A 21131-nucleotide genomic window follows, 5' to 3' on the forward strand; every position below is an offset into this window, starting at 1 on the left:
CTTACACTATAACTCTTATCTTGGTATACTGCAATGAAGTTGTCATATATGAATGCTCATCTAACCTTTGACAGGCAGCATTATCCATGTAGATGAATATGCACAGGTAAAAACTATTGGGAAAAAGAAAAAAAAAACAGTCTTATAATGTATGGCTGACTACAAAACAACACATCAAAATTCTGACAGCTGTGCCCATTCACATAGCCATTTAATGGGTGGCAAGTGTGGGATATTATCAAGCTAGTCCCATGAGATGTTTCTGGGATGTCTATACGATAGCTGAAAGGCAAAATAAAGTTTATAAACAGATAAGGGAGGAGGTGGCAGGCTCAGGTGTCTCTCAGTATATATATATATATATATATATATATATATACTGTGCTGGCTGGGACTAGGGCTGGCACAGAACCTGTATATGAGGCGCAGCATTAAAAAAAAAAAAAAAAAAACTCCCTGGGAAAAAGTCATAAATAGCAAGGAATCCTCAGCAGGGAAAGAGGGGAGGACAAGACAGAAGCAAGTGCTGGCTATGTAGCTGTGAGGTCTGCCTCTATAGACCTGAGAGGCGGATTCAGCTCCTTATTCCTTCCCCTCTCCAGGCACAGAGTGGGGAGGAGGGGGGATTGTGTGGATGGAGTGGCAGTCCTCTCAATGCTTTCTTGTGGATGTTGCTGGGTGTATGGGAGCTGGATTGGGGTACTCCTGGGAATCCCTCTTATTCCTGCTCTGGGTGGAATGGAGTGACACTTCCTTGTGTTCTTTCCAGCACGGAGCACTCTGGAGGGAGCAGCCTGGAACTTCTATGCGGCTCTGGGGTGTATGACCTGCTTGGCTGTCTGCTGGCATTATTCTGCCCACCTCGGAGGTGATGCCAGTCGCCTCTGCTTCAGAACAAGCTTCGAGTCAGGACTCCAGCTGCTTTACGTCCTGTCACCCGGCAGACAGGCTACGGGACCCCAAGCAGCAGCAGCAGCCAGTAGGAGGCGGTGACAGCGGGGGTGGTGGTGCTGCTGGTGCTGGAGGAGGTGGGCTGTTGCCTTTCCCGATTTGCCTCAATCCCAGCCAGGCTGAAACAGGGGCCGAGGCTGCAGCAGCCACCAGCAGAGAAGCTGGGCTCAGCAGCACCACATTGCTCTCCTCCTCCAACCCCCAGCACCCACTTCTTGTGCAGGTCACCCCGTCTTTCTCTTCCCCTTCCTCCTTCTTCCAAGCTCTGTCCTCTGCTTCCTCTCCCCCCTCATCTCCTCTACCTCCTGGTGCTCCTTCCTTTCTTTTCCCAGCTTTCCTGGAGCCCCCAAGGACTAGATCCAGATCTAGGTCTGGATTCATCATGAACCAACAACACCAGCAGCAGCTGCATGGCATGCCTGGGGTCCCCCACTTTCACCACCACCATCATCACCAGCTTCAGACGCCCCCACCACCTCCTCCTCACCTTATCTCAACTGCCCTGCGTGGGCCAGGCATGGACAGAAATGATAACAACCCCCCAGAGGGAGCAAGGCAACCTCACAGCCCGCCAGTAGTGACAAGGAGGAGGGTAAACAGTCCGACCACCAATGAACACCACCATCATCATTACCACCACCACCACATACGACCTCCGGCAGGTAGGAGCAGATCTTGCTGCATACATGAGCACAGTAAAGCAGACTTCTTGGATATGTCACTTACTGTATATGTTTACAAAACTTTCCACACTCACAGACTGTACAGTGTCACTTGTGACCAGTCTCGTTCAAAGTCCTCAGCATTGGTATCACTGTAAAAATATGGCTTGTACACAAGGGAGAACAACACCATGCACACTTATTAACCCTTGCCTTAGTCCTTGCCTTAGCTCTCCTCACAGTAACAACTCTGAAACTATGAAAACTATGTGGCATTGGCTGGGGACCCCACATGCTAGAAGCTTAGCCACCACCTTAAGAAGGTTACTGACTTGTGTTTTTTGTAACCTGATTTGGTCTCCAAAGAAATACATTCCCCCGCAAATTGACTTAAATTTGTCTGTGGGTGTCAGTGGTGGAAGTGAAGGAGTTAAATAATGGTAAATGTGGATAGAGAAAGACCATTAGGGTGCACTAGAAGTCAATGGTTGTGTTGAGGCTTTCAGGAGATATTGCATGACAGTAGAAACAAAGGGGTTAAATTAAAAGGGCACTGGCAGTGAGGATTGCTAAAGCTGCTTGGGTAAGGACAGTTGTGCAGCTGAATGGGTTAAGGTAGTAGCAAAGGCACAGTTCCTCTCCCTCCTGTCATACATTCCTGTAATGCTGGACACATGCTCTTGTAGGCGGGGGTGAGAAGCAACTTGTAAGGATTTTACTGCTGCTATATTTCCATCACATTCATTTATTATTCTTTATATCACTTTTTTTTCGGTGCCAGTAGGAGACCGTGCCTGCTAGATGTGACCATATCTGAATCAGATGACTAATAATATACAGCCTCTGAGGCTGTATATACCTGCTGCACAGCAAATCCAACTAAATCATACTGACCCCAAGACCTGTTTGGTCTGACTTAAATCAGCCATGCTTGCTTTCATGCAAATGAGCCAGATATCAGTGATGAGTCTGACCACCAACACTGTAATAAAGATCCATAAAGATGTGAAGGCGTACTTATATAGTGTGGACATATGCCACAGCATTATATAGAAAGTGGAGCAAACACATACAAACATACAAACTCCATACAGATGTGCATGGATGATTTAAAACCCAAGATCCAGAACTGAGCCATTGTGCTTCCAATTATAAGAACATCACAATGTGTTAAGAGTGGTTTTGCAGAGAATTTTCGGGTTCTCAGCATATGTGTTACATTGCATTTTTTATATACAAGCCCTACAAATAATATTTTCTTCTCTCAACTTCTATAATAATCATTTAAAACTAATGTTTGCTATTTAGCCCAACAAAAACATCTCCCAACCCTCCCCCCAATAAGGACTTCATTTCCTTTGCTGGAATGTGTAGATTGATATATTCTACTCTCCTAAATCCCCCTTTTTCAGTGTGGAGCGAACTTCATTTTATTTTGTATGATCAAAATAATGATCACATGAGGTTTCTATTGTTGAATTTGTTTGTATGGAAATTCTAATAAAAAAAAAAACTAAAGCAAACAAAGTCTCTCTGAAAACAATTTAAAATATTAATTGTATGGCCAGTTTATGGTTCTTGGCTGCTTTGAAGTAACTATGGAAATAGTCTTTATTATGTCGCCTTAGCTCAGCAAATCTGCTTTAGAAAAAGACACAAATTTGATGTATATAGTAATGCTACTGCTTGTTCCTTGCTCACAACTTCAGATCAGTTTTACATGGAAAAAAAACTTTAATAGAAAGAGCTGTAATTCGAAAGCCATATTCCCTTTTTGTGATTCAATGATATTGTGATATTGTTTGAGTCACAAAAATTGGCAAAGGGCTTGATATACTTTACATAAACTGGCTTATCTGCATTGAACAGGGTTACCCACTGTGCTAAGGAGGCTATATGACTTGATCACAGTCAATTTCTCTCCTGTATTTAGGGAATGCTTATTTGGGTGCTATGGAAAAAAAAAAAAGTAACCTCCACTGATTTCTATCAATCATAGCCCGAGGGGGTGGAAAGGTCGCTGTCAGTCAGTAACATTGGGGTTGTGACTGTCTGGCTGCACTACATTGGTGCTTAGCAAAGGCAATATGAAAATAAATATTTATTGTGTTCAACAAAATATACAGTGTATCTGTAACTTCTCTCTTCTTATAACACTCAACCAGGAAATCATGCCAGAAAAATCTCTTTTCACACGGATATGGTCAGTATATTCTTAAATACTTGATAGCCTTAAAGTGGCTATTCAGATTCTAGAAAGTAAAGTTTAATAGCAAATATATATTTATTTATTTATTTATTTAAAATATGCATTGTAGTCCAGATCTGCATAGTTTCTTCACTCTGATGTTGCATCACGAGATGTAGACAAGCAATGTTGTCTCTTCACTACCTGCTAGTGCTGGGGTGTACATGTACACTGTGCTTCTGTGATAGAACATTGTTGCACATAGAGATTAACATTGCTAGCCATAATTTCAGACAGTTATACTGTACGTACAGCTGAGGCATCACCATCAATCTATTGTCTTGCCAGGGCTCATCAGTAAACAGTAAACTAAATACCAATACCACCATGCAGAATCATATTACATTGAGCGACACCATTAATAATACTCACTAGCAGCACCATAAACCACAGTGCAGCGCAATATACCTCCCCAGAAGCACCACATACCACAGAGCAGCATAAGAATCCACCACTGAACACATGTATATCATGCTACAGCACTATTGTCCTTTCTTTCTACCCTTCCTTACTGGCAGGAGCATTGTCTGTCTTCTCTCCCACTTCCTCTGTTAGCAACATTGTCCCTTCTTCTTGCCCTCCCCATAATGGGCAGCAGCATTGTTCCCTTCCCCACTAACAGAGACATTCCCCCCCCCCATATGGCCGAAATGTTACCCTAGGCCCTTTATCAGCTAGAGCAGTCTTTCTCAAAGTAGGCGATAACGCCCCCTTGTGGGCGCTGGAGGCCTATAGGGGGGCAGTAAAGGGCACAGAGAAGATTGGGGGGCGTTGAAGCGGTTTAGGGGGGCGATGGCTAATTTAAAGGGGTGGTATCATAACAATGATTCTAACTATACTGCTTGTTAATGTGGATTTAAGAATAAGAATAAGTGCTGCTTTCTTATATAAAGCAGTCTAAATCCTACTGGGCTAAAGGACCTGGTCTCTCTGTTCACTAGGATAAAGCTTTATTATATAGAGCAGGCTGCTAGTGGGCAGAGGAGCCAGGTCCTTTAGGAAACTCCGTACAAGGTAAATCCAAGTCTACAGGACCTTTTGATGACATCACAGGCCCTTCAGTCATCCCATAGGATCTTGCTATGTGGTGGGCGGAGCTTCACATTAGATTAGTTTTAAAATTAAAATTGAAATGTTTGTTTTAATAACATGAATAAAAGTTTTCCTAATATTACAAAATGGTGTTTTACATTACCCTCATCAGAAAGTCTTATTTTCACATGACACACATAATTTAATTATTAACATAATGATTGCGATTGTGATTCTTAAGATGTAGTAAAGTAAAAAAAATAATTAATTCTCGAAGTGGGCGGTAGACAAAATAAGTTTGAGAACCTCTGAGCTAGTGCCATGGAAGCTGCACTAATGCATGCCTGCCATTATCAGTGCAGTTTTTCATTTGTGTTTCTACTTTGCGCCAAGGCCTATCACTGGTGAGACCTCACACTTCACACTGTGAGCACTCTCCTACTGTACATAACCAAATATCTCTTCTAGCAAGACTATATTTCATCCACCATCATTGCTAATGGATTTGTTAAACAATGCATGCAAGTATAGTGTGAACTGACAACACTACCAGAAGGGTGGGTCATACTGTATGCTCATTGATTTTCAATGTGGCACTATCATAGAATACCTTTCCTGACCTCTCAGCAGAAATATCAAGAAGCAACAAAAGCTAAGCAAGCCACACACAGTACATAGAAAGGCGTGACTGAATGCCAAAGCAAGTATTGAATAAAAATGATCTGTCCTCAAACTGCTCCTAGGGTAAGCACATGACACCCACTATAGCAGTGGGATCTTCATGGATTTGGTTTTTATGGCCAAGTAGCTCCATACATACCATGTAAAAACCCAGTGTCGTCTGGAATGGCGTACAGTACATCATCTTTAAAGGGGATGTCCAGGCTAAAATTTTAAGAAAAACATACTCACCAGTGCTCCGGGGGCCTCCGCATGGTCTGGTCCTGCAGCTCTGTTCTGGAGGAAGTACCTGCTGCAGGTGGGAGCTGATGCTAATCAGCCGCCTCAAGAAGGGAATCTGGGATGTCCCTACCTGTCACTACCAGGCCGCTGATTAGTCTTATCGGTCTCGTGACTGCTGAGGACAATCAGCGGCCTCAGCAGAAGGAAGCCGGGACATCCCAGCTAGTGAGAAATTCAGCAACAAGAAAGCAGTCGAGCTGCAGAACCAGGACGCCCTGGGAGGACACCGGAACATCAGGGACAGGTGAATTTTTTTTATTTATTTTTTGCCTCCCCGGCCTAATTAGAAAATATTATTTAGTCTGGACAACCTCTTTAAAATCTTATACAGTGCAAATTTATTTTATGACATGAAGAATCACATCTATGTGTCAGTTTGACAAAAAACTTAGGTTTGGTGAATGCCAGGAAAACTCTTCCTGTCTGCATGTGTAGCTCCTTCTGTGACATTTATTAAAAGAGGAATAATCGTCGTCAATCTTTATGCAACAGTGCACATTATTTGGTATTGTATGAATATAACTTGGTCGGAAGATTTTTGGAAGGCAAGCTTTTCTAGTTTCAGAGTGACAATGATCCTGTGGACATAATAATTAAGTGAATTTCGTGTGTTAGACTGCTTGCACAGACTCCTGGCGGGAGTCGGGACTCAAGAGGGAGCCAAATTTTATCCTTCCATACCAATGACTGATGTGTTATAACTCCAAACATAAACCCACCTCCACATTATTGGACAATGCCTTTTAATGAGCTGTAAACTAAGGCCTTATGGATGTGATACAATGTATTAGTAGGTTATAATTTGGAGGAGAACAATCTCCTCTTAGATTATAGAAGCTATTGTAAATTATGTAGTTCTTCACTATAAGGCCTTGTTCACATCTGCGTTGGTAATCTGTGTGGGGAAGTCTGCACACCGCTTGCCAGTGCATTCGATAGTCCGTTGGGGGGGTCCCCATGCGGACTCCCCTAACGGCTTACCGATGCAGATGTGAACTAAGCGTAAAAGATATGGCACTACAGACAACTTTTGTGTAAGAGCACAATGTATGTAGAAAGAAATTATCTCTGTGTATCTTTGTATATATGTCTTGGAAAATAAACAAATACATTTTTTTTCCTTAGTAATTAACTAACGCTTTTGCCCAGGAATGTGCTATTAACATACAGTAAATCAAAATTATGTTCACAATTCTATTCTGATTTACATTTTATGTTAAGGAAAATGGCATTTCTATCTATTTACTTTAAATTATAACCCATTTTTGTGACAATAATGATTTTATGAAGGGGCCACACGGTGGCTCAGTGGTTAGCACTGCAGCCTTGCAGCGCTGGGGTCCTGTTGTTCAAATCCCGCAAAGGGCATAAAACCATCTGCAAGGAGTTTGTATGTTCTCCCCGTGTTTGCATGGATTTCCATTCCATATTGCAAAGACATACTGATAGGGAAAAATGTACATTGTGAACTCTATGTGGGGCTCACAATCTACATAAAAAAAAAAAAGATTTTATGAAGATATGTAAATTATATGTAATGTCTGGTTCCCATTTTTCTAAATATAAATTTTACAGTATATTACATGCACAGAAAACAGCAGATTTACCTTTTTATCTATGTTTTTCATTTATTTTTAATTCCTTTTTATTTACTTTTTTTTATTTCAACAGGATCACAAGCATAAAACACATGTGTGAATACAGTATAAAGGCCAGGTGCAGATGACTGGGTGTCTCTCTCTCTCACACACACCAACTAGATAAATACATTACAGGCTATGGAGAGGTTGACTAGACTATAGTCTTGTTGTTGTTGTGTGTTTTTTTTTTTTTTTTTTTTTTTTTTTTTTTTTTATGGAATTATGGGTAGGAAGGCCAGAAAAGTGGCTTTTCACGTAATCCCTCCTACTATTTATATTTACCTACTGATTTAGAAAATAGTTGTAACGGCTATTTTACTTTATTTTACTATGAAGTTTAATGCTGAGAAAATACAAGACAAGAGAGTGATAAGATGCCCCCTCCTCAAACTGCCAACATTGTGAATACACAATCTAGGATGGGCATGAAGGAAGCGAAGGGAGGGCAAATCATTCTATACATAGGCGTACTTCGCTGTAGTCAGTGGTAATGGCCCGGGCTTATTACCCTGCTGCCTGGCTTGGTTCAGTAAAAGCTTTCCACTCAGTCGGCAGCCACTGCACCCAGTATATGAGAGTGCACTGATCTCTGCTCTCTGACTGTTTTTCCTGTCAGCCACCAATTATCCAGCGTTAGACACAGCACCCATAACACCCATGCATCCTGATATATGACTGTCCATGGCAGCCCCTGACTAGCGGCTGCACTGGTTTTCCACCAGGAGAGCTTGTGAGAGCCTTGCTTAACCTATTCAGTTATTATCTTACTATGCCTTAGTTTTGTAATAATTCCCAGTTTAATGCACTTCCAAAACCTTAACCTTCCCAGCCTCCAGCCAAGTCACTAGGCATGGATGCAAGATTTCTTTAATTCAAATCCAAAAATAACCCCATATTACGATAAACATTTTTCTTACTTGTTGAATGTTATTATTTCTGTGTGATATTTATCTTCCTACTAAAATAATTTCCTATGTATTTTGAATACTTCCAATTCGTGTTTTGGATCACCGTTTTATATTGTGATAACGCCAATAAATTTTTGTCGATCGTATACCTATGTGCTACGTGTTAGATTTTTTTTTTTCTTTTTAATCTTTACTGGTGATAATTCATTATTAAACATACCAGATGTCAATATCATTACAAAATGATTCCATTTATTTTCCAGGATTCCTAGGCCTTTCTTGTTATTTATATACAGTAGCACTGATACAGTAATGACACATTTCACTGTACTAAGAATGTATTGCTCACATCAGTTCATGTCCCCAGTGGGCTTCATAATCTAATCCTCATATCTCAAGCATACACGCAGGGTCTATGTCAACTTAATAGGATGCCAGTTAACCAACTATGCCTGCAGAGCGCCTGCAGAAAATCAATACAGGTACAGGGAGAACATACAAATTCCAGACAGGTATTTCCATTAGACTGGACTCATATTTTGGTGTAGATATGTAAGCATAAGTGAGTAAAAATGAGAAGTATCAATCTCCACATTATACATATTGTAAATTTGACTAAAAAAAAAAACTGAATAAAAAAACCTTGAAAATTAATGTCTAAATCCACCCTTAGATATAAGACCCTTCATTGATTTTTATTTTTTTAATGTATAATTATTTTCTTTAATAATTTGTGCGATTTTAGTCTAAGGCTGCCTTTACACGATGTAATGTGCCGCGTGATCTGGCACGTATAAGGCATGTGAGAGTTTGCACGCCATAAAAGCTCCCATTGATTTCAATGGGAGTTAGGATCATATACGCCGCGTTATTTTGCGGCCGCAAAATAATGCGGAGTATACGATCCTAACTCCCATTGAAATCAATGGGAGCTTTTACAGCACGCAAACTCTCACACGCCGTATACGTGCCAGATCACGCGGCATGTTACATCGTGTGAAGGCAGCCTAAAGGTACCCATACACATGCCATAACAGTAAAGTCAGCCAAATCCCATGTAATTCTCCAGGACTTAGTCTATCATATGTGTATAAGGCCGGGGCTCCACATGGCGTAAATGCCATGGTTTGCCTGTGTTTTATAGTCACAGCAAAGTTAATCCCATCCCCACTTTGTGGAAAAATATGCACAGTGGACACGCTGCAATTTCCAAAACCTCTGTGGACTGTGAAAAGTGCTGCGGAAAAAAAACGCGATGAGTTGTCACCTTGACTTTTCCCGCAGCATTTATTTGCTGTGGGGCCTTATCCTGGAGGTTTTCAAACTATACTCTGATGAATGATGTCTGGCAAAAGCAAAATTGCCATGTTGAATTTCAAAGATTACTTACAGGGTGTGACAGTTGCTTATTCCCTTCTCCCCACTGAGAACACATGCATACTCAGCCAATCCAAGTTTGCATATGGTTGGGGGTTATTAGGAATGACTGTTTGCCTGACAGACATTGAAGGTGTTTGGGTGCCTTATATAGGTCACATTCTAGATCTACATATAACAGATTTCACCATACAATAATTGTGAGGCCTAGAAGACTAAATGATTAAAATACACCTTTTAGCTAACAACCTCTAATATTGCTACATTACTTCTTTTAGCAAATAATTTTAGTAAGATTTTAGTTGGCTGCCATAACAAATTTGTTTATATCAGTGCAGTACGTATCTAATGGAAATAGCCGTCCATTAATGAATTATGAGCCTAAGTGGAGGAAAATCCTCACGTCTCAGCACAGTGTAAGAACTACTATAGGGGAAACCATGTATCAAACAGATTCTCTATTCTGTATATGAGAACAACGCTTTCTTTTTTTATACATTCTTTATTTATAAACACAAAGGAAAAAATTAAACAAAAAGGAAAACAACAAAAGAGAATGAACCAGTTAATAACAGAACAAAACATAACAAAGAGGGCCCAGAGAGCAAACAACGGCCCGTAAACCCAAAGCAGAACATGAAGCGCAAGGACAGGGCCTCTCTACCAACAACGAGAACAACGCTTTCTGTCCAGTGTTACCCTTTATGGTCGGTGAATCGGATGTATGTACGGCTAGCATCACATTAATTCTTAGGATGTATTCTAGAGAACAACTCTTTCTGTCCAGTGTTACCCTTTATGGTCGGTGAATCGGATGTATGTATGGCTAGCATCACATTAATTCTTAGGATGTATTATAGAGAACAACTCTTTCTGTTCAGTGTTACCCTTTATGGTCGGTGAATCGGATGTATGTATGGCTAGTGCCACATTAGTTCTGAGGATGTATTCTAGAGAATAACTCTTTCTGTTCAGTGTTACCCTTTATGGTCGGTGACTCGGATGTATGTATGGCTAGTGTCACATTAGTTCTGAGGATGTATTCTAGAGAACAACTCTTTCTGTTCAGTGTTACCCTTTATGGTTGGTGAATCGGATGTATGTATGGCTAGTGTCACATTAGTTCTGAGGATGTATTCTAGAGAACAACTCTTTCTGTTCAGTGTTACCCTTTATGGTCGGTGGGTCTGATGACAAACATCTAATGTAATGTATGACTAGCATCACATTAGTTCTGAGGATGTATTATAGGACCTGCCATGATCTAAGGGCAGAATATAGTCTTCTACCACAAACATGTCAGCTGATAAAAGCTCAGAGGAAATAAGGATGTGGCCCAGCAGTTCTGGCACAGGGGATGTAGAGCCTGTATATAGTCTGTATATAGAACCTGTACATGGCAGACTCACACCACACACAAGACAGCGCTGAGGGGGATACTTTCATTTCTCCAAGGCTGATGACGTCATAGAGAAGAACTCCCTGGGAACTAGTCATACATAGCAGGGAATCCTCGTCAGGGAAGGAGGGAGACGAGATGGCACACAAGCCAGTGCTGTAGCTGAAGTCTCTGCCTTTCTCCACCTAAGAGCTGGATTCAGCTGTGTAATTCTTCCCTCTTCTAGGCATAAGACAAAGAGGAGGGGACATTGTATGGGAGAAATGAAGTGTTGCTTTCCCCAATTAGCTCAGTCCCAGACAGACTGATACGGGCCGAGGCTGCAGCAGCCACCAGTAAAGAAGCTGGGCTCAGCAGCAGCACATTGCTCTCCCCCTTCCCCCAGCCAGCACTCTCGTCTTGTTCACATCTTTGCCTTCCTGATCCTCTTTTCAGGCTCTCTTCCCTGCTTGCATCTCCTCCTCCTTCTCCTCCTAGGGCTCCTTGCTTTGCTGCTCCCAGCTTTCCTGGAGCTCCCAAGGACTAGATCCAGATCTAGGTCTGGATTCATGATGAACCCACCACAGCAGCTGCATGGCATGGTACCTCACTTCCGCCAGCAGCTCCAGACACCTCCACCTCCTCATCTCATGTCTAATGGCATTCATGGATCAGCTATGGATAGGAACTATAACAACACAGCAGAAGGTGGAAGGCAACCCCACAGCCCCCCAGTAGTGACAAGGAGGAGGTTAAGCAGTCTGACCACCAATGAGCACCACATACGATCTCCAGCAGGTAGGAGCACATTGTACTGCTTGCGTGGTATGGGACCTTGACTTCTTCATGTGTCACCTATACAAAAGTTCACATACTGAGAACCGCCGAGTAAAATGGTGTATGACCTCATCCTTACATCTTATCATTGATCTATTCTAAAAACACCACATACAAGATTACATCAGAGTGTCTTTACTATCTTCTCCCTCATCTTTATAGCTCCTGTCTATTTAACTATGACATCAGCTGGGTACCAACCACATTATGGAGAGTAAAGAGTTGGAGTGTTTGCAACCTGATACAGTCTCCAAGGAAATACATTCCTTGGAAGTAGACTGATGGCAGCGAATTTGTGGGATGTGGTAAAGCAGGAGTTAATTAATGGTGAATCTGACTCTAGACAGCGCGGACCCTTGCTTATACGTTTTATTTTATAGACGCATGGACTGTAAATACTGATATGACAGCTTTATTAGATTTATTAAGTAGATAAGCCCAGCTGTGCTGCTGAATGGGTTAAATCAGAAGCAATGGCACTGTTCCTCTGCCCTCCCTCCTGTCATACATTTCAGTAAAGCTGGACACATGCTCTTGTGGGTTGGGGGCAGCACAGGCCTCATTGCTGTTTTGGAATTAGCACATGTAGTTTGCTCTCAATTACTACATTTATGAATTTTATGTAATGTAATGATGTACAATGACTGTTGGATGTGACAGTAGTGGATAACAAAATATATATTTATATGTCTACTATATATATTATACAGTATATAGTGTAACAATATCAACATTTAGTCTGACGGTATGAAATTTGAATGCTTATGGGGTATGGTGGCACTGTATGGAGTAGCAATTCAGCTAGCACCATTTTAGGGTATTAGTGGCTGGCACTGTTATAAAGTAATGTTCGGGCACTGGTATGGGGACATTGTGGCTTTCTTTGTATGGGGAAGACATCTGAACTGCTTCAAACCTTGCTTGGAAAGTCATTTTATTGAGTCAACAAGTGGCATGTATTACAAGGAATCGTATATACCATGAAAGCAAACCTCTATCTATCTATCTGTCTGTCTAATAATGCTCTCTCTCTTTAACTATTTACTTTCCCTGCCTGAATAAAAGTTTAGTTGCTAATATCTGATGGTTTTAATAGAATATATGGATGGATGTGGAGGTGGCACTATCAGCAGATGCATGTTCTGTAAATGATAGCTTATGCTATATAACATAGGCAATCGTAAAGAAAAACTTAGTATAATTTTAAGAGTACTGTAGATATCATTTGTAGATCTAATTAAACATATCTAAGAATGTTGTTTGATAAAAACAACTTTTATGGCTAATTTATTATGTACTTATTAAGATTAGAATTCTGTATACTTCTATTGTACCTGTATGTTAATATACAATAGTGTGTCGGTATCTTTGATGGTGGTGCCAGAGACAGCAGATGGTCTGTATAGGCTGGTCAACCTTTCCTACTTTAATTGTATCAGCCCACACTATAAATTAATCCAAAAGGTCAAATATTATTAATATTTCTCTATTCATGTTCACTTAGGAACATAAGGCAATAGCTACAGTTATGCATTTGTGGTGGGTTGGGTTTGCAGCTGTTACGTCATGCTTGTCTTTACTCTGAAATAATTTTTTTTTTTTTTTTTCTAACTTCTACGATGTTTAACTAAATATTGGTAAAATCATATCAGCTTTTTTAATGCAATACAAAACATAAAATGTCACTATTATTAATATTATCACTAAATTAATATCTGAAATTTCCACTTAAATTAATATCTGAAAATGTATATCTCAGAGGGAGTGTATTACATCTCTGAAGTACTTCTGAAGATTTCTAAGATACAACTAAGCTTACGTTGACATAGGGCTAGGGCAGAGGCCTAGGGGTTCAGCAAGGGGGGGGGGTGCAAATATCCAAGTGGGCCCCCAAGATTACCAATATACAGTGACCATATAGTGATATATAGCAGCTGTACACAGGGCTCTGCAGAGCATTTGAGTGAATACAGCACGAGAAAAATTTAGTTGCTTACAGGTGACATCTCTGACTGTAATCGGTCACATTTCCGATCTCTACCGTCTAGACTGCTATGACTTCTACCAGCAGTGACTTGTCTCTAAAGTTTTCAGCACAGACATCTTTGACTTCTCACTTTTCCAGGCACCTGACACACATTTTCCTCACCTGCACACCCACCCTGCTGATACCCACAATTATAAAATATATAATATAAAAATCCCCTGGAAATGAGTAATGCATCTTTAGATTAATAATACTTTGTGTGCCCCCTTAATTTATAATACCTCCTGTGTGCCCCCTTAAATTAGTAGAGCCCTGTATGCCCCCTCAATTAATACCTTGATAATTTTGTGCCCTTTAAATTATTAGCGGAACTAAATTAAAAATGCCCTCTAATTAATAATGCACACATGCCACCTTTCAGATTGATGCTGTCCAATTCCCCAGTGGTTAGTATCCCCTAATGCTTCCTTATATTATATATAACATACTGAACAATCTGCTCCCTCATGCCCCCCTTATATTGAATGGTTTGTCCATGATGTAAAAAATAAAAAAAGCATCTCTACTTACCTGAATCCCCTTTGTTCCTGCACTGGGCCAGCCATCTCTTCTGCTACTCTGTATGAATACAAAGTGTCAGTACTGGTGATGTCACATCAACAGGACCTCTGCAGCCATTCTGTTAGTGTAATAAGTGGAGGCCCAGGGGAGGTGAGCAAATATGAAAAACAGTGTTACTCACTTCTCCTGGGCTCTGGAGTGACTACCTGCTGTCTTCTAACTAACGTCAGGGACTGCTAAGGCCTGAAATTGCACAGCTGATCACATGGCATGACACTAGTCACAACTGCTGAGGGAAGCAGAATGTCACGCCAAAGCCCAGGAGAGGTGAGTAACACTTTTTTTTATGTTTGATCACCTCCCCTGGGCCTACCATTGTTATGCTCTGGATTCTTTGTGAGCTCAGAGTATAATAGTAGATTTGGTTTTTCCATGTTTGGTCCAAACGAAACAGCCAGGCGAACCAGGTTTGCCCAACACATACTCATACTGTAAAAGGGATGTGGTTTTAAAGGGACGTGGCCTAAATAATAGCAATTACGGTAATTGTAATCAAGGTAAAATGCTTGATTAATTGCGGTTTTCATTTAGTTCATGGGGGCTATTCATAAAGACACAGGCCATACTCTATTTTTGTCTGTAGACTGTATTGTATGAAGGATACGTGGAAACAACCACCTCTCGGGTGCAAAACAGATGAAAAACTGGACATTTTTCTCACCACGGTCTTGTGAATAATGGCTAAGCCATGAGCTTTTTTTTTTTTAAATTAACAGAAGCAAATTGTATGCAACTTTTTAAATGGTACGCTTTCCAATAAAGTGGAGAAGCGATTGTGTGCTGTAGACAAAGCCAGATTTCTGGTGTAAATGATGGTTGAAATTTATGCCATCTACTCACACAGTCTACCAGAGGATACTCCAAATTTTTGAGACATGTCCCTTGTCGTAGTTTAGACTGATCCGCTGGTGGCACAGGGATTATTAAAATGGGCAAACAATAAAATTGTGACAAAAAATCTGAGGTGCCTTAAATTCCTCTTCATTTTCCATCATCTGAACATATCCTAAGGGTATATTTACCTGCAGCCGATTTGTTGCAGAAATTTCTGCAATAAGAAATAAGTGCCATTCTGTTTCTGCAACATGGGAATGGATTTCTGCAAGCAACATTCAGATTTATGGAACAGAAATTTCAGCAAAAAATCTGCCAAGTGTGAATATATCTTGAAGGAGAACTTGATGTATATTCTAAAATTATTATAAAATCCTAGTGAAGACTGAATCAGAATTTTAATGAATCTGGAAAATCATGATAAGGATAAATTTCAAATCACCCGTGACTATATTAGTGGTCAGTGTTTCACAATCTGCTAAGACTCAGTTCACATCTGTGTCAAGGCCTTCAGTTTTAATGAAACCCCGGACACAGTAACCAATTCAGCGCATAACATAAATCTCCAACATCCAATGGACCTCGTTAATGTTGTCCATCAGTTTGGTAAGAAGAATCGGGCAAATGCAGTTCTATATACTGCTGGAAAGCTGACAGTGCGCTGAATTCAGTGCACTGTTGGCTTTCCCGATCTGTGCCCGGTGTAAAGTGCTATCGGTCCCGGGACCGTAGCGCTTTACAGTCAGAAGGGCGTTTCTGACACTTAGCCAGGGACGCCCTTCTGCCCAGCAGTGCCTATCGCGCTGTACTCTAAGACTGGGGAGGAACGCCTCCTCCCCTCCTGATAATACTCGTCTATGGACGAGCTGTGTGAGCAGAGGGATGAGGCGTTCCTCCCCGCTCACACAGTACAGCGCGATAGGCACTGCTGGGCAGAAGGGCGTCCCTGGCTAAGTGTCAGAAACCCCTTTTGACTGTAAAGCCCTACGGTACCGGGACCGATAGTGCTTTACACCGGGCACAGATCGGGAAAGCCGATAGTGCGCTGAGTTCAGCGCACTGTCAGCTTTCCAGCAGTATATAAAACTGCATGTGCCCGATCTGATGAAAGGTCCTCTTTAAATCTGGTAAAATCTAGTAAGGACAGAGTTTATATCATAAATGTGAACACTGCTTTAGTCAGCAGCCATTCCTGAATACAGCTATGCCTAGCACCATGCGTTTTATTGCTTTATATCAGGGATTCATAGCTCAGCAGTCACATCTTAACCTTTACCTTGTGAAGGAAATATTCTATAGCTGTAGCAGAGAAGCACTTCAGCCGGCAAGGATGTATCTGATATATCCTTACTGTTAAAGACTTGCTTGGGCTAGATCATAGTTATATGTGTGTTATAAGGCGTGTTTTAAACTGGAGCTCTTGTGTCCATTAGTATCCGTTATACGCCAAATCCGTCACTTCTGTTTTTTTCACAGAAAAAAAATCTGACATGCAGGACTTTTGTGTCTGTAAAAAAAACCTTATTTCATGACAGACTTCAAGCGTCCAGTATTTTTTAACATTAAAGTCTATGAGTGACGGTTGGGGTCCATTATACTGTCCGTTATTACTGTCCGGTTTTTTTCTGTGCACACTCAGACAGCAGAAACAAAAAAAAAAGCAAAAAATTGACAGTATAAAAACTGATCCATTAAATGTATAACATTATGGAAAAAAAGTTGAAATTCACAGAAATCACACACATGGTCATCTGCGTGGCGTCCATTTTTAACTGATCTTAAATATTGTTAAATATAGCAGTTTTGTTAAAATAATGGTTGATCCATTCTTCCCTGACATAACAATCCTATCAACCAATCAGGCTGTGCCAGTTGGGAAGACCCATTCCCCTAAAAACGCAAATAGAGCTAGTTCACACGGAGTTCCGCGTGAACACAACAGGATCCCGATGCGGTGCACTGGCATCCCATTGCGGCTTTCCACTCCGGATTAGGCCCAAATGAATGGTTTTTTTTAATCATGTTTTGTATGTTCTCTACTTTATTTTAAACGGCTGATGGGTTAAAAGTTAAATCTTAAATATACCCAAGTGCTGCGGATCCTTCTATCTTTCATTGGAAATTGGTTAAGGTTCGCTTCGTGGAGTCCAGAAGCACGGGTCGTGCACCTTGGGATACATGTTTGAAAGAATCGGTGGGCTATCTCATTTATCTATTTTTTTGTTTTCATCCAAATGAATGGGCCTAGTCCGGAGGATGGTGATGTAAGGTGGACGCCACGGCTGATTCAGCCGCAGAATCTGTCTGAAGAAAGGGCAGTTCGCTTCTTTTTTCCGCAAGCGGGAACAAACCTCTTCTGGAAAAAGGAAAAGACCATTTTCAATGAGAGGTGGCAGGATTTTGATGCGAATTCCGCGTCAAAATCCTGACCATTTTACCCCGTGTGAACTAGCCCTTAGTTCACAGTCTCACCCCCCCCACACACACACACACACATACACACACACACCACTGAAGTTTTGACATTTCTGCATAGCCCATATCCTGTCTATAGCAGCATACAATCCACTGACAGATTCCCTACCGATTCCTGTGATATGCTATATTAAAGCATTTATTGCTAGGGATGAATGTCTATTGCATTTATAGTGAATGGGAATGATTTCTGTCACTGAGAAAAGAGATTTGTCTAGACCTTTGTCATTAGACCTTTGATTGGAATGGGATTTTGAACTGAGAATCTTATACCATTAGCTTCTATTTTAAATGGTTGTCCAGTTTCAGCAAATACATGTTATTGATTGTGTGATATACAGTCCATGGTCCTGTGATATATAGTCCATGGTCATATGATATAAGAGATAAGATAAGATAATCCTTTAATAGTCCCACAATGGGGAAATTCAGTGTGATACGGCATCATGGATAGTACAGTAATATATAGCAAGAGAGAAACACGTACAAGCGCATAGCAGATACAGAGATACTAGGAGTCATAGCAACTAAAAAGAAAACAAAAGACACACTGCAGGATCATTTAGTTCTCTGTGCGAAGTGATGTTGATAATACAGCACAACTACAGTTTGAGGACACAAGGAGGGAGGTCACAGCATGTGGCATAACAGGCAGAAACAGTTTTTTTTTGCAGAGGTGGGGACATATGCAGCAATCACAATTGCATGTGCTAGTTCTTTTGGTAGGTAGTGAAATCTCATGCTCACAGCTGATAGTTCAAGATCTTGCATCAGCACTATTATTCCTTAAAGAGGATCTTTCATGGGTTTGGGAACAGGCAGTTTTATATACTGCTGGAAAGCCGACAGTGCGCTGAATTCAGCGCACTGTCGGATTTCCCGATCTGTGCCCCAGGCAAAGAGCTATCAGTACCGGTACCATAGATCTTTACAGTCAGAAGGGCGTTCCTGACACTCTGTCAGGAACATCCTTCTGCACAGCAGCACCAATAGTGCTAGCGCTGTGCTCTGAGACCGGGGAGGAATGCCCCCTCCCCTCCTGATAATACTCATCTATGGGCGAGCACTGTGAGCAGAGGGAGGGGGCGTTCCTCCCCGCTCACACAGTACAGCTCGATAGACGCTGCTTTGGAGAAGGACATTCCTGGAAGACAGTCAGGAACGCCCTTCTGACTGTAAAGAGCTACGGTACCGGGACCAATAGCTCTTTACCCGGGGCACAGATCGGGAAAGCCGCCAGTGCCCTGAATTCAGCGCACTGTCGGATTTCCAGCAGTATATAGAACTGCCTGTGTCAAAACCCATGAAAGGTCCTCTTGAACCACAAAAATGTCCCAAACATGTCCCATCCGTCGTCGCAAGCCCTCCTCCTATCTTCTTACCTCCCGAAGAAGTCCATGGTCTTGTGATATACCGTCCATAGTCATATGATATAGTCCATCGTCATATGATGAGCATACAGGTGCTCAGCTCGTTACCAGACAGATGTCTGACTACTGTGCTGTAAATGTAACAAGCTGTGCACCTGTGTATCCATCACATGACCATGTACTGTATATCACATGACCATGGACTGACGTCACAACAGATAGAGATCTAGAAAACTCTGAGAAATTGATACAGAAAGTATATTGGAAAATTGTACAACTTTTCAATATAGAAATAATAATATTTATTTGCTGCAACAGGATATCCCCTTATTTATTCCTGCACATGTGAATGTGCTGCTATATGACAGTGAAGTGAAATAACCTACTTGGAAACTGGATATTTTCCATTAAAACAAGCTTCCTTATCTTCTTCTTCTTCCTCAGTTTTAGATTTTTTCCGTTCCAAGCTAGCATCCTGTTGGCATTTTTTTCTCTGATTAGTAATGCTTGACTACATGAAGTAGTGACACACGACTTGAAATGGTGACACCCGGGTCCTTTTCATCTCCACTAGTTGACATGTGTCAGCCGACCATTTTACCAGTGGACCAATAAGAGACTTTTAAGACAGTTGACATTGCAGCTTCTGAGTGTTTCCAGTACCTGTGAGAATCAATGGCATTTTGATTTCTTTCACTATTTGGCAGAGCTCAAACCAAGTACTGTACATGTATTTCCCCCTTTTAAAGTATGGATTATGAATTATTATGGTCATATGATTGTACTGGATCTACAAAAATATATTAAAATATGCGTTCATTGAAATATTCCTACAAAATGCAGCACTGTATGTGACAGTAGTGCAGACGATAACACTGCTTAGTAGGTCATGTGCCATTTGTAGTCACATAGCAACAGAAAATTATGCATAATGTCTTCAATTAAGTTGTTTTTGGTTTGCACAATAATTTAGCTTTTCTTCATAACCAAGTTAACTATGTTAATTCTGAGAAAATGACAGAGAGAGATGCTGAGGCTTGGGTTGTGGAATATCACAGGCGAGTTTGCTGCCAATATTATTTAATTTCAATATGTGACTTTGGCCTCAACTGTAATTGTAATTTTCGCCTTATATCTGTTCTTTCTGTAGAAAACCAATCTGGCTGATTTAGGATAAAAACGACTTTATACCTTTTGAAAATATTTTGGAATTCTAAATATTGCATGGAAAGCAGAAACAGTATTATTGTGATTATTAGTAGCAGTAATATTATTATTATTATTATTATTATTGTAATAATAATGAACAGGAAAAACATTTGTATGATCACATGATTGTTGGTCAAAATTACCCATTTCAGACAAGTACACAACTCAAGGGTGTTCTGAACCGATATTTATAGAGCAAGTCCTATAAAAAAAAAAATCAGGTTGTACATTAGGTTGTGTGCATGAAGTCTTAAAGAGGACCTTTCACCGATTTGGGCACAGGCAGTTCTATATACTGCTGGAAATCCGACAGTGCGCTGAATTCAGGGCACTGTCAGCTTTCCCTATCTGTGCCCCCGGTAAAGAGCTATCGGTCCCGGTACCGTAGCTTTTTACAGTCAGAAAGGCGTTCCTGACAGTCAGTCAGGAACGTCCTTCTCCACAGCAGTGCCTATCGCGCTGTATAGTGTGAGCGGGGAGGAACACATAGACGAATATTATCAGGAGGTGAGGGGGCGTTCCTACTGACTCACACAGCACTGCACGATAGGCACTGCTGTGGAGAAGGATGTACCTGACTGACTGTCAGAAACACCCTTATGACTGTAAAGAGCTACGGTACCGGGACCGATAGCTCTT

The 21131-nt window shown here is 41.1% G+C and overlaps 1 protein-coding gene across 3 annotated transcripts in view; it reads left to right on the forward strand.

Annotated features, from left to right (window-relative positions):
* The first annotated feature begins 848 nt into the window (after positions 1-848).
* Positions 849-21131, forward strand: part of RNF38 (ring finger protein 38) — a 214350-nt gene continuing 194067 nt past the window's right edge. Inside the window, exon 1 of one of the 3 annotated variants that reach the window (XM_075280433.1) lies at positions 849-1613. In XM_075280433.1, the coding sequence (XP_075136534.1) occupies positions 872-1613 (742 nt within the window). In that variant the 5' untranslated portion in view covers positions 849-871. Of the gene's footprint in view, positions 1614-11618; positions 11958-21131 lie in introns of those variants that run through there. The other 2 variants (XM_075280434.1, XM_075280435.1) reach the window with 2 other exon arrangements.

This window comes from Leptodactylus fuscus, chromosome 1 (assembly GCF_031893055.1).
Source record: "Leptodactylus fuscus isolate aLepFus1 chromosome 1, aLepFus1.hap2, whole genome shotgun sequence".
Lineage (NCBI taxonomy): Eukaryota > Metazoa > Chordata > Amphibia > Anura > Leptodactylidae > Leptodactylus > Leptodactylus fuscus.